Here is an 11,372-nt window from a genome sequence, read left to right as displayed (position 1 = left end):
ATTAGAAGTATGTCTGCAGCGTAAAGTTCCAGCACTGATGAATATTCATAAAATAGGATTATTAATCATTGATTCAATAGCAGCCCCTTATAGAGTAGAAGACTGGAAAGATCAGCTGCAAGGCAGAAGTAAGCGGAATGTTGGAAGACAATTACATGAACTTTGTAAAAATGATGATTTGTGTGTGATCTGCATTAATCAGGTAAAGAAATATTAAAACAATTATTATAGATGTCAAATTTAATTTTTATACATTTCTAGGTTTCTGCAGTTATAGATAATCATAGTATTATTTCTGAAGATGCAATTGAACAACCAGCTTTAGGATTTACTTGGTCAAGTATGATCACCTCTTCCATATATTTTTATAGAACAAATTTCGCGCGATATGCTTGTATAATGTTAGCATCGCACTTGCCAAGAATTACTTTTCAATTCATAGTGAGCAAATCTGGAGTCAAAGTGACTCAATAAATCTGTGCATCATATATAACAAAAATTCTTCTCAATTTTATTCCAATAATTTACTTATATCGTGAAATATATTTTCATCCAAGATTTTTATTACATTTGTCGCTTTATAATCAGACAATATTGAAGCATTAAATGGATCTACTGTTTTTACATCTATATTTTCAATATCACAGTTTAATATTAACCTGAAAAGTAAAGGCAGCATTAGTAATAATTATACAAAATAATTATACAATTCAAACAGTGAGTTTCTATATAAATTTTACCTGAGAGAATGAAGATAGGTTCTATGAGGCTGTATATCTTTGCCATCACTGTATGTATAATCTCCTATAACTGTATGACCAATATAATGGCAATGTACTCTCAATTGATGTCGTCTACCTGTGCTGGGTGCTAGCAATATTTTAGTAGCAGGTTTGGTTTTCCAAAATCCATGTTCTAACACTACTAGTACTGTGTAAGAGTTACGTGGCTTTTCACAAAAGATACTATCATTTGTACACATTTTATGATTGCCATTCTTTTCACGGACATCATCACCTAGTTATAAAAAAAAGATAAAATAAATTAATAAAACTATTGCCTATTTTAATCCTGTTCCAGTATTATTGCACTCTATTACTCTAATTGCTAACCAATAGGCTTATCGATTATGATGTGAGGTTCGTATATATGACCATGTACCAATGCTAAGTAAAACTTTTGTACTTTTTGATTTTCAAAAGCAGACGATGCTGCTCTAGCTGCCTTCTTATTTAATGCTATGCACATGATGCCACTTGTGGGATAATCCAGTCGATGCACGAAATAAAATTCGTGGCGCAGTTTTGGGTTAACCAAGTCTGGTAGCATTTTTCGCAATTCTAACTGGACAGTATTCTGAAAACGTAATATCTAATTAATATAAGAATACTTTATGCATGCGCGTCAAACAAGTATGTCCTCACCTTTCTGTCAGGATTATCACTATTTATATACATATCGTAGGGCTTATTGACTACTAAAAAGTTCTCACTGCGATGCACAATCTTGACAGATCTATATTTCTTATTCCAATCATTGACTAATCTCTCGATATATTGTATTAAACGAATTATGGAATGTATGAGATTACAGATAATTAGTGTGCACGCGTATAAAAATCTATAAACGTTTATTCTAACCATTGTAAAGTAAGATATTATTTATCTTGACTTGACGATGTTTCCACTTCGCGGCCATTTTATCCAGATAGGAATGTCATAAGAGGAACATAGCACATAGCACATAACATATACATCTATATGCATTATATATAAAAAAAAAAAAAAATTTAATATATAATTATATAAATCTCATATTTTTATAAATTTTTCTTTACATTACGGCATGAGATTATTTTTAATATCTCGGACATATGGATGAAGAAAGTTCTGTGAATTATGCATGAATACATCCTCACGTCTCACGTGCGAAACTGCGCGATATATATGTAACAAGGATGCGCGAGAATGCATAAAGAATCAGGGAGAATGTATGCATTTTCGTCTCTTTTTGTTAAACGCGCAACCGAGAGCAAATATAAATGGTTTTTGTGATTGAAATCATTAACAATAAATGCACTTTTACGTATTTAAGAAAAATATCCAGTGATTCACACATTATTTTATATATATATAAAAAAAAAAGATTAATTACTTTTTCTGAAAAAAATATATACATATATTTCTCGATACAATTTTTTTTTTTTCATCTGCATTCTCAGACCATAGCATAGTCGTGATAAAATTTAGCGTGAGAACTTTTTAGCATTGCATATAACATGGATAATTGATGACGATCGAGACGCAGTGTAGAAATTTGTATGCTAGTATAAAGCGGCTATACATATGTGCGTTCTTATTTACACTGATGACACAGAGCCCGTACCAAGAGATATGTATCTAGAGAAGAATCGTGTTCCATACAAAACATCTCTCGACATGTATTCGCACAAGGGGATTGCATCCACCGTACCTGCTCAACATAAAATGTAATCGAACGATCGAGCGGATGAAAGAAGAGTGTACAAACTTATGCACACATTCTTTTATTTTATAGATATAGATATACGATATTTTATTCATTTATTTTAACCCCGTTTTACATTATAGTAGAGACAGAGTTAGAGATAATCATATCTATGCAAGGAGACGAATTTTTTTTTGTATCATAATAAATTACTCGAATTAGTCAAGAATTAATTTAGAAATAAAATTGCACATATATTGCTTGCGTTTAATATAATTACGTTACTAAATCTTATATTGATATAAATTTTCATTATTATTTACAGAAATCTAATTTACAAGTCATCATGATTTACATATCACACGATTCAAATCGAATATATATTAATCAGAATAAAATAAGCTAAAATCACATAAGAAAACTAAATTGAGAAAATTAAATGCGTGATAATCATTTTAAGCGTAGTTGCATACTTATTTAATGCTCTATATACAAACGTCTGAATATATCTTGTCCGGGTAAAATTTGTGCAATCCAAGCACTCGCATGCAAGTGATGGCAGTGTGGTTGGCTGGATGAGACAGAGATACATTATGCAAGTTTGCATCACGCGGGTTTATTGCATCAGCTCTACGCGCGGACGGAGAAGCCGCGGCTGTTTAGGCTTCTTATAATTGGAGGACATTTCACGTGTACATCAACGGCATCTTGACACGTCGATCGCGGCATTAAGGCCTTTCTTCTGCTCCCCCTGCAAAATTATTAGAAATTGAGTAACAGAATATAGTTATGTATGTCATAATCAATTAAATACGTCAGACATTGTGCCATAGTTTTAATTTTATATTACGCAACTTTTGTATCAATATTAAAAATCTTATTATACATTTCTGTTTGTCACTCGATAAAGCTTTTTACATTGATATTATTATGCGGTTTCTCAATTCTTACGTTAAGAATCTTAGAACATGTAGTCAAGTACATTCTTATAGTTTATAGAGAGGCGATGTTATAGAGTGATATGTCAAGGATTGTTAAAAGCTTCACGCGAGACAATTTAGAGACGTTCAAGATGATTATGTGTTAACGATTCGCCGGCGCAATACCGCGACTCGAGAATCGCGATCGGAGAGATATAGAGCGCGAATCTGCTCGTGATTACGCTTACTTGTACGCCGATCTGGCTCTTTTCCATCGTCACCGTCGATTCCGCGTGGCATCTCGTGACACACTTGCATCGAACTGTTGCTGTAAATCTTACCGATTGCACCAAACTATGATCTAGAAACGCGGATGAGTCCCGGGATATATAAAGAGCGAAGCGGACCCCATGTTTGTCATTCCCTCGAGACTATCCTGTGCTGGAAGGGTAGTAACGAGAGCAGGGAGAACGACTCTCCCTCGGAGAGATAAAGTAACAAAAATTCGTTTTTTCTATCGCTGGAAAGCATCGAGTGTCCTCAATATGTTTAAGGTAATATGTGTGAGAAGAAATGATAAACGTACATTCTGATTCTAGTGCTCATAAAATTTGGAATTAATCAACTTTTGAATTTTTTTGGGATATATCTGTAATTTAGAAATGATTGCCGATGAGAGGAAAAATCAATCACAAATTCATGAAAATATATATTTGTTTTTGGTATTAATAATAAGTGCTATATCTTTCGACAAATTTATAAATATGTTTTATAAATAGATATATATTTTTTAATTAATATATAATTATGACTTTATCGTAGCAAAAAATTATATAAAAGTGTTTACGTAATACATTATAATAAAATACACACATCATATAAATTCACTATATTGAGATTAATTTTATGGCAAGAATCATGTAATTTCTAAAAACAGAAAATATTTAAAAAATATGAGAAATTCTTTATAATTAAAAAAAAAATTTGGAAGATTGTCTACTGCTGATATAATCTTATTACAGCTTACATAATACGCGTTCTAAAATTTTCCAAGATTTGTTTACATCTACATAATAATGCATGAAATTCTTATTCCAGATCGGTATAACGACGTTCATCACGATGCTGGCGATGACGCGCTCGGAACCTCCGGTCAATTCGTATCTACCTCCACGAACAGGAATCTCTGGTGTGAATGGCGGTCAAGCCGATTTATCCACCCAGTATGGAACGCCGGATTTTGGTAATGGGGGTAGTGTTAATAATGGCGCAGGTAATGGTCCGTCGAAACTTTATGGTGCACCCATCGGGGAAAATGCTCGCGTAAATGGTCTAGGTCAATCTGGAGGAAACGGATTTGGGAATGGACAATCCTCTAACTCTTATAGTGCTTCAAGTTTTGGAGATTTTAGTGAAAACAGCGGTAATGTACAACCGTCGAGTAGCTATGGAGTTCCTATTGCGAATGGAAACAATGGAGGTGGTTTTCGAAACGGCGGCAATGGAGACAAACCATCGATTAATTATGGCGTACCTGGTACGAATGGAAACAACGGAGACAGTTTCAAGAACGGGGGCAATGGAGAGAGACCATCGACTAGCTACGGTGTTCCTGATGGGAATGGAAATCATGGGGGTGGTTCTGATAGAAACAATGGCAATGGAAGGCCTTCTAGTAGTTATGGAGTACCTGGAGCAAATGGAAATACGAACGGAAAAAATCACTTCAATGGCGGAAATAATGGTGGAAAAGCGAGCAGTTATGAATCTTCGAACGTACCTAAAACAAATGGAATAAACGGATTTGGCGGTGCCAACGGAGGATTATCAAGCAGTTACGGTCCACCTAATAGAAATGGACATGGAAACAATGGCTATCCATCTGAAAGTCCAACTAGAAATGATGAGAGTTTCGGAAACGGTAATGCTAATGGCTATCCATCTGGAAGTGGTATAAATGGACAGGCAGGAAATTTTGAGAACGGAGGTGGAAGTTTCAAAAATGGAGGAAGAGAAAGCGGAGGTTACAATGATAATGCACAAGAAGAAAGCACCGTAAGTATATCTTATTAAAATAATTGAGTATATCAAAGGCGGATATACGACAATTAATACAAGGCGAATCACAAAATAATCTTCTACAGAAATATTTATCCCGTCAATATTTCTATTAAATAATTTTATTAAATCACATTTATTTTAGATGTGTATGTGATTTGTCTCTGTTTTTTAATTTTTAGGAGCCAGCAAAATACGAATTTTCGTACGAAGTAAAGGATGAGCAATCCGGCAGCAATTACGGCCACACGGAAACTAGAAACGGTGATCGCGCTCAAGGCGAGTTCAACGTTTTACTTCCAGATGGTAGAAAACAGATCGTCGAGTATGAGGCTGATCAGGATGGATTTAAACCGCAAATTAGATACGAAGGCGAAGCAAATACGGGTGGAGGATACAATTCCGGCGGACCGAATGGTAACAACGATGGTTATTCTTCTGGTAGACCGGATAGCAAAAGCGGCGGCTTTGCAGATAATTCGGGGTTTAATGGAAGTGGTAATAATGGTTATCCAAACGGTGGTCCCAGCCAGGGAAAGTCCAATGGATTTAATGGAGGAGGCGGCAACGGTTATCAATCGGGAAAGTCAGGTGTGATAAGATTGCGTCGTTTTTCATTCGGTTGGATGCGAATAACAAATGACAATTTTGAAAGAAGACATTTTGTGTTAAAGAATAATTTAACTTTTGTAATAAAATGTAATCTAAATTCTATTTACAAGTTCTATATTAAAAAATAATTTTTTAGTAATCCTATATAAGAAATTAAGTGTACTATAATTTTTATTTTTTCCTTTAATGAAATAATTTAGAAAACAGAGAGAGAGAGAGAGAATATATAATTTTCATTGAAATAATAAATTAAGCAATATACATTTAATTACATATATATTTTATCTGTTTTTGTGAAATTTTTGGTTGAAAATCGTTTTATATTTTGCAGCAGGACAATCTTTTAGCCGAGATAATGATAATAACTTGAGTGGAGGCGGATACTTTTCCAATGCTCCTAGCAACAATATCGGTGGCAACGCGGATATCGGAAGTAACAGACAAAATGGTAATGGTGGATATCAATATTAAAGAACATATAATTTAATAAAATTAAATATCTTTGTCCTGAGTAATTTTGAAAAAGGATAAAGAAATAATCGAGAGAATTTATTTCTTGTAAAAATTTATCTGTATATTTAGCGGTGGATAATGGAAAATTCTTATAACACTTATGAGATTCTATTATCCTTCCACAAAAATGATAATTTTATCAGAATGTGAAACTATATACATCTACATATAAATAATTACTAAAATCTTCAATTATAAAATTTATGAATTGATATTTATTATTAGTATTTACATCGCATTATGTGTTCATAGCATGATTTATTTAAATTCATGTAGTAGTTTTTAGTTGAGCAAAAGAATAAACGCATATATAATCGATACAGATAAAAATTTCCCCTTCAAGAATACGAAAAGAGTATAAAATTAAATATTAAACCTTGGTAAATACTAAACCGTTATGTAGATTTGAACATTAATAGATTGCATGCAATTGTACCGTATAGAATAATTCTGTTTTTCTTTACGTCGAATTAATTTTACACTTCCGCGGCATACTCAAGGGCGACTTAAGAACCGCTTAACGCATTTGTATGATAAAGGCGTAAAAATGCGGCCAATGTATAATTACGCAGCTCCGTATCCGGTTTGCGTTATATCGTGCGACTTGTTTGCTCGATCGTCGACAGGAAGTCGAGGGCCCGGTCCGCCGCCACGTGTGAATCTCCGAGTGTTAAAATGGGCGCGCGTTGCACCGGTTGCAGTTTCCCAAACGGCCCCCGCGATATGCCTCGACGGGATACCTGATCGTAAAAGGTAAGGTAGAAATCACTTCTGATTTCATTGTTGCCGAACTAACCTGAGCGCAACGGTGCGAAATGAAATCCGGTTGATTCAAAAAGATAAAAATATTTCATCTAGACGCGTGCATAATATATGTGTAGATGTAGTGTTCAATCTACGATTATTGTGTATTACAAAAGGATTGCAAAAGTTTGAGATTATCTATATATTTGATGTGAGATCTATATAAAAAAGTCTTATCTCTCTTTAAAAAATCTCTCATGAATCTAAAACCTTGAGATATTTATTTCAGCGCCTTTTTTATTTTCCTAAAATATTCTATAAAAATATATATTTCTCTTTCTCAAACTTTATAAATTCAGATTTATATAAGAGATAAAATTTTTATTTCTGTACTATTGTGCACGTTAGTTAGATGGTGAATCACGTGTCGCAGCGTGAAACGGAGCGGCACATCGGTAATATTTCATAATTAGTTGCGATTCAATTTGTACGAGATATGCGCTGCGTGTATGCGTAGACGCACGCGCGCAAATGCGTATAAATATAGCCAGTGCAACCAGGAACAAGAGAAACAGGTTCCAGCTACGGTACCGTAGATCCTTAAGGCATCATTGAGCGAATGGTAAACCAGCTGCGCCCGTTGCTCGGGATTTCACTGTAAATGTCAATCTACGGCACGTAAAACGTCCCACCGATTTAAAGGAAAGTCGTTCGGTCGAGCTGTTGCACGATTGCGAAGGGCTGGAAGACGCGAAGAGGGTGTCCATTCAATGATACACACGCTCGTACACACGCCCCTGGAGAATACTTTATCTTTCGCAATCTCCGCCGGGCCGAAGAGAAATCTCAGTTGAAAAGTGTTATCAGAGAAATGATCTGTTTTTCGTTAATCTTTAAAGCATAGATAGCATGTTTCTAAAAAAAATCCACTACAACTAATTAACATTACGCGACGTTAAAAACAGGGAATAAATATGTAGTAAATGGATAATATTCTTAATTCTTTGTCGATGTGTTTCATATATATATATAATTTGATATAAATTAATCTATGAATATACAATTTAAGGGTCTTGTCAAGTCATCAAATATCAAATTGCAATTAAAATACAATGTGGAAAAAGTTGTAGCTCTTCTAGCACAGCTTTCTTGGATATTTTAATTTCGAAAGATGAAAAAGATTCTTAGAAAAAAAATCTGCGCATTGAAGCAACGTAACCCCGTTACGCTTAAACAGAGATACTTATCGAGCACATTAGAAAGTTCCGGACTTTATGAAAGTACATGAGCTCAAGCATCGTTAATTACCGTTGCCTCGCAAGTGCAAAGTGGTCTAACGTCCACGAGGATGTTAAAAGCCGCCCTTGCCATCGAGAATCGGTCTAATTATTTTACAATACTGTGAAAATTATGAGACCAATACAAAATAATTTCACGTTCTATTGTTCTTCCTGTCAGTAAAGCCTCACATCCTTCATCTGTAAAATACCTCAAGTTCATTCTAAACGATATTCCATATTTCTATATCCTCTCATTTCTCTACGTAAATTAAGAAATATTTTTTAATGTCTGTTACGATATTTATTGAAAGAAACATTTATTAACATTTATTCCAATTAACTTTATAAAGACTTAGCCGATTGAAATAAAGGTCAATTTCGCAAAGATGTGGACGTTTTTAGCACTTGAAAGTTACTGTATTGTAATCCTTTCTTGTACGTATCACGTTTTACATCTATAGAGTGTCACAGCATGAAAAAATTAATTGTCGTATTTTTAAAAAAATAATCTGATTTTGTCTAATAATTTTCGCATCTCGATTTATAACTTGTTACCGGGCGCACTTACATATGGATGTTTTCGGCCATATTCGGCGATGCGACCGGGCGTCTTTACGGTCCAGGACCTGCCGGTAATCTCCGGCCATTCTTTCTCTCTGCCTTCCCCTTTCCCCCAAACCCCCTCTCACTCTTCTCGAAACGTAATCGTTTTTGCAGCCGGTCCGGTTCTTGGCGTCACCGACCTACCGGAACGCGTCGCGTCGGGCTCGAGAGCACGATGTCCGTCCGACTAGGACCAGAAAAGACAAAACGGATACGTGGAAATTCTACCGTGACTCTCGCCGGTGACTCTTGTGCATTTATGCACCTGCAAGTGTCAATGAATATTCAGGAATGTGAAGGTAAAACTCTTTTCATTCCTCGCGCTTTCCAAAAGTCGCGAGATCAAATCTCTCGTGGATTCGAGCAACTTTTTTCCTACAAGCTTTATATCTTTGTATTTTGCCTGAAATAAAAATATGAAAATAATTTGAATCGAGATATATATATATATATTTATAAGTGTTATTTTTCGATATCTGCTTATTATAAAATACGGACTTTCTTAGTTTTCAGAGAGAAATTCTTTGTCAAGATTCCATGCAATATCTCGTTGTATATGCTGGAATGGACCGCGAGGAATACTATTGAAAAAATGCGATTTCCTCCTTAGCAACAGTGTTAAAAATTGTTAGATAATTAAATTGAGATATATAATTGAAACAAAGAAGAAAGTTCAAACGCTAAAATATATATCTATAATACACACATTTTATTCTACAATTCGATTCCTATATATATAAATCCAAGGAATCGCGGAGTGAATTTGCTCGACGTTGTCGCAGCTATTTCTCTGGTGAAAATTTATCGAGAGGATCCCTCCGAACGGGTCTTAAACCGGGTGACTCCTCGCAAGGCGCAGGACAACGTATCGAAAGAAAAATCCAAAAATATCTCCAGGACCCGTTCGCGATTCCATACAAAGAAGGAGGAGAGATCCCTGCATTGGGGCAGACAGAAAGAAAGAAAATAAGAAGGAGAAAGAAAAAGAGAAAGAGAGAGAGAGAGAAAGATGACCCCTACTCCTTCGGCGGAGAATAGAACCCCACCACGAATGGTAAACGCACGCAGCCAAGGGGTAGAGCGGTGATAGAGGACGAGAGCGAGAGGACGAAGAGAGAGATTCGAGGAGAGAAACAGAGAGGAGAGACCGGCGCTGCTGCGAGTTTTCGGAACAGTCAGCGGCGGCAGCGGCAGAGCCAGTCAGCCAGTTTCTCGTAGCTGCTCGTACGGCGGCAGTCTGCGGCGGGATCGTGCCTGCCGTGCGTATCTCTCCCTTTCAGTATGAAGCCGACGATCGTGCCAGCTGCAGCGGCTGCACCTGCCGCAACGTCTCGCGCGACGAGGCGCGACCACCGTCTTGTACTCAGCCGCGCCTGCGATACGCGTCGCCTTTCCTCCTGATCAGTGGATATCCCGCGTACGTCCCGAAATTTCATCCTCGTCTCGTCGAGGGGATCACCTCGGCGGGGATCGTCTCCGCAAAAGCGGATCGATCGCCGGCCGTACACCCGGAAGGGGAACACTCTTTCTCTCTATAAAGAGTGCCGAAATTCGCCGAGGCGCGTGCTCATGCACGTGTCCCACCCAGATGAACAAAGATAATCGCTCGTGCATTCAGTATACGCCGGCGAGTTGTCGCGTGTGAAAGAAACTGTGCGGCTTAGAGGAGACCGGCTTGGACTAAAAGTGAAAACTCGTCCTTCAATACTGTCTCGATATCGGATCCTCTTCGCTGAAGAACCTTGATAATTAGGCAAGAGCAGCAGGCTTCCTGGATAAAACAATCATCGCTGCGGCAAGGTAAGTCCCGGAGGGTCAAGAGCAATCAGACCTCTCTCGCGCGACGCGACTAGCGAGATCGTTTCTATCTCAATTCGGAATATTACGTAATGTAACGTCAGAAAATTTTGATAGATTAAGCCTTCATTTTGGAAGATTACAATGTGCTCATTTTAAAAAGTTTCGCTTTTTAATTAATACACAATCTGTCGCGCGACAGATTATTAAAAGTTTCATGCATTTTAATAATGTAATTGTAATTTAGCTTGATTTTTTGAAATTTGAAAAGGAGATTAGTTTATATTATCACATTTGTATCATTAAAGTCTTTATTTTACCTTGTTAATAAAATTTTACTTTTTAATATATAACAGAATATTTTTAATATATAAAGAAT

General features: G+C 36.3%; 3 protein-coding genes and 1 long non-coding RNA gene across 5 annotated transcripts in view; 3 read left to right on the top strand and 1 right to left on the bottom strand.

The window, feature by feature from the left end:
* On the top strand, positions 1–620 carry LOC115243130. Its single transcript, XR_003885175.1, has 2 exons — positions 1–202; positions 262–620. It is a non-coding gene; the product is annotated as an uncharacterized LOC115243130 (long non-coding RNA).
* Positions 222–1,764, bottom strand: LOC115243128 (RNA pseudouridylate synthase domain-containing protein 1-like). The gene is made up of 4 exons (XM_029819866.1): positions 1,425–1,764; positions 1,113–1,356; positions 741–1,017; positions 222–659 (listed from the first exon to the last, which is right to left on the bottom strand). The coding sequence occupies exons 1-4, from the start codon at positions 1,641–1,643 to the stop codon at positions 512–514; spliced, it is 888 nt and encodes a 295-aa protein (XP_029675726.1). The 5' UTR covers positions 1,644–1,764; the 3' UTR covers positions 222–511.
* Positions 1,765–2,888: 1,124 nt separating this feature from the next.
* On the top strand, positions 2,889–6,887 carry LOC115243127 (pro-resilin-like). The gene is given in 5 exon segments (XM_029819865.1): positions 2,889–3,839; positions 3,841–3,940; positions 4,485–5,441; positions 5,627–6,035; positions 6,388–6,887. Coding segments are annotated over 5 exon segments (1,686 nt in total). The 5' UTR covers positions 2,889–3,759; the 3' UTR covers positions 6,528–6,887.
* A 3,834-nt stretch (positions 6,888–10,721) lies between these two features.
* Positions 10,722–11,372, top strand: part of LOC115243126 (storkhead-box protein 2) — a 77,897-nt gene continuing 77,246 nt past the window's right edge. For both annotated transcript variants that reach the window (XM_029819864.1, XM_029819863.1), the window contains exon 1: positions 10,722–10,996. The gene's annotated coding sequence lies outside the window, so the exon portion shown is untranslated. The remainder of the gene's footprint in view (positions 10,997–11,372) is intronic.

The sequence above is a fragment of the Formica exsecta genome, unplaced genomic scaffold (genome assembly GCF_003651465.1).
Source record: "Formica exsecta isolate Colony F162 unplaced genomic scaffold, ASM365146v1 scaffold690, whole genome shotgun sequence".
Lineage (NCBI taxonomy): Eukaryota > Metazoa > Arthropoda > Insecta > Hymenoptera > Formicidae > Formica > Formica exsecta.
This window is presented reverse-complemented; position numbering and strand designations above follow the sequence as displayed.

Coding starts and splice junctions, on each gene's coding strand:
- LOC115243128 (XM_029819866.1), bottom strand. CDS start 1,643: ATGGTTAGAATAAACGTTTATAGATTTTTATACGCGTGCACACTAATT. Junction 1,357..1,424: donor GTGATAATCCTGACAGAAAG/GTGAGGACATAC, acceptor TTACGTTTTCAG/AATACTGTCCAGTTAGAATT. Junction 660..740: donor ACCTATCTTCATTCTCTCAG/GTAAAATTTATA, acceptor TTTACTTTTCAG/GTTAATATTAAACTGTGATA.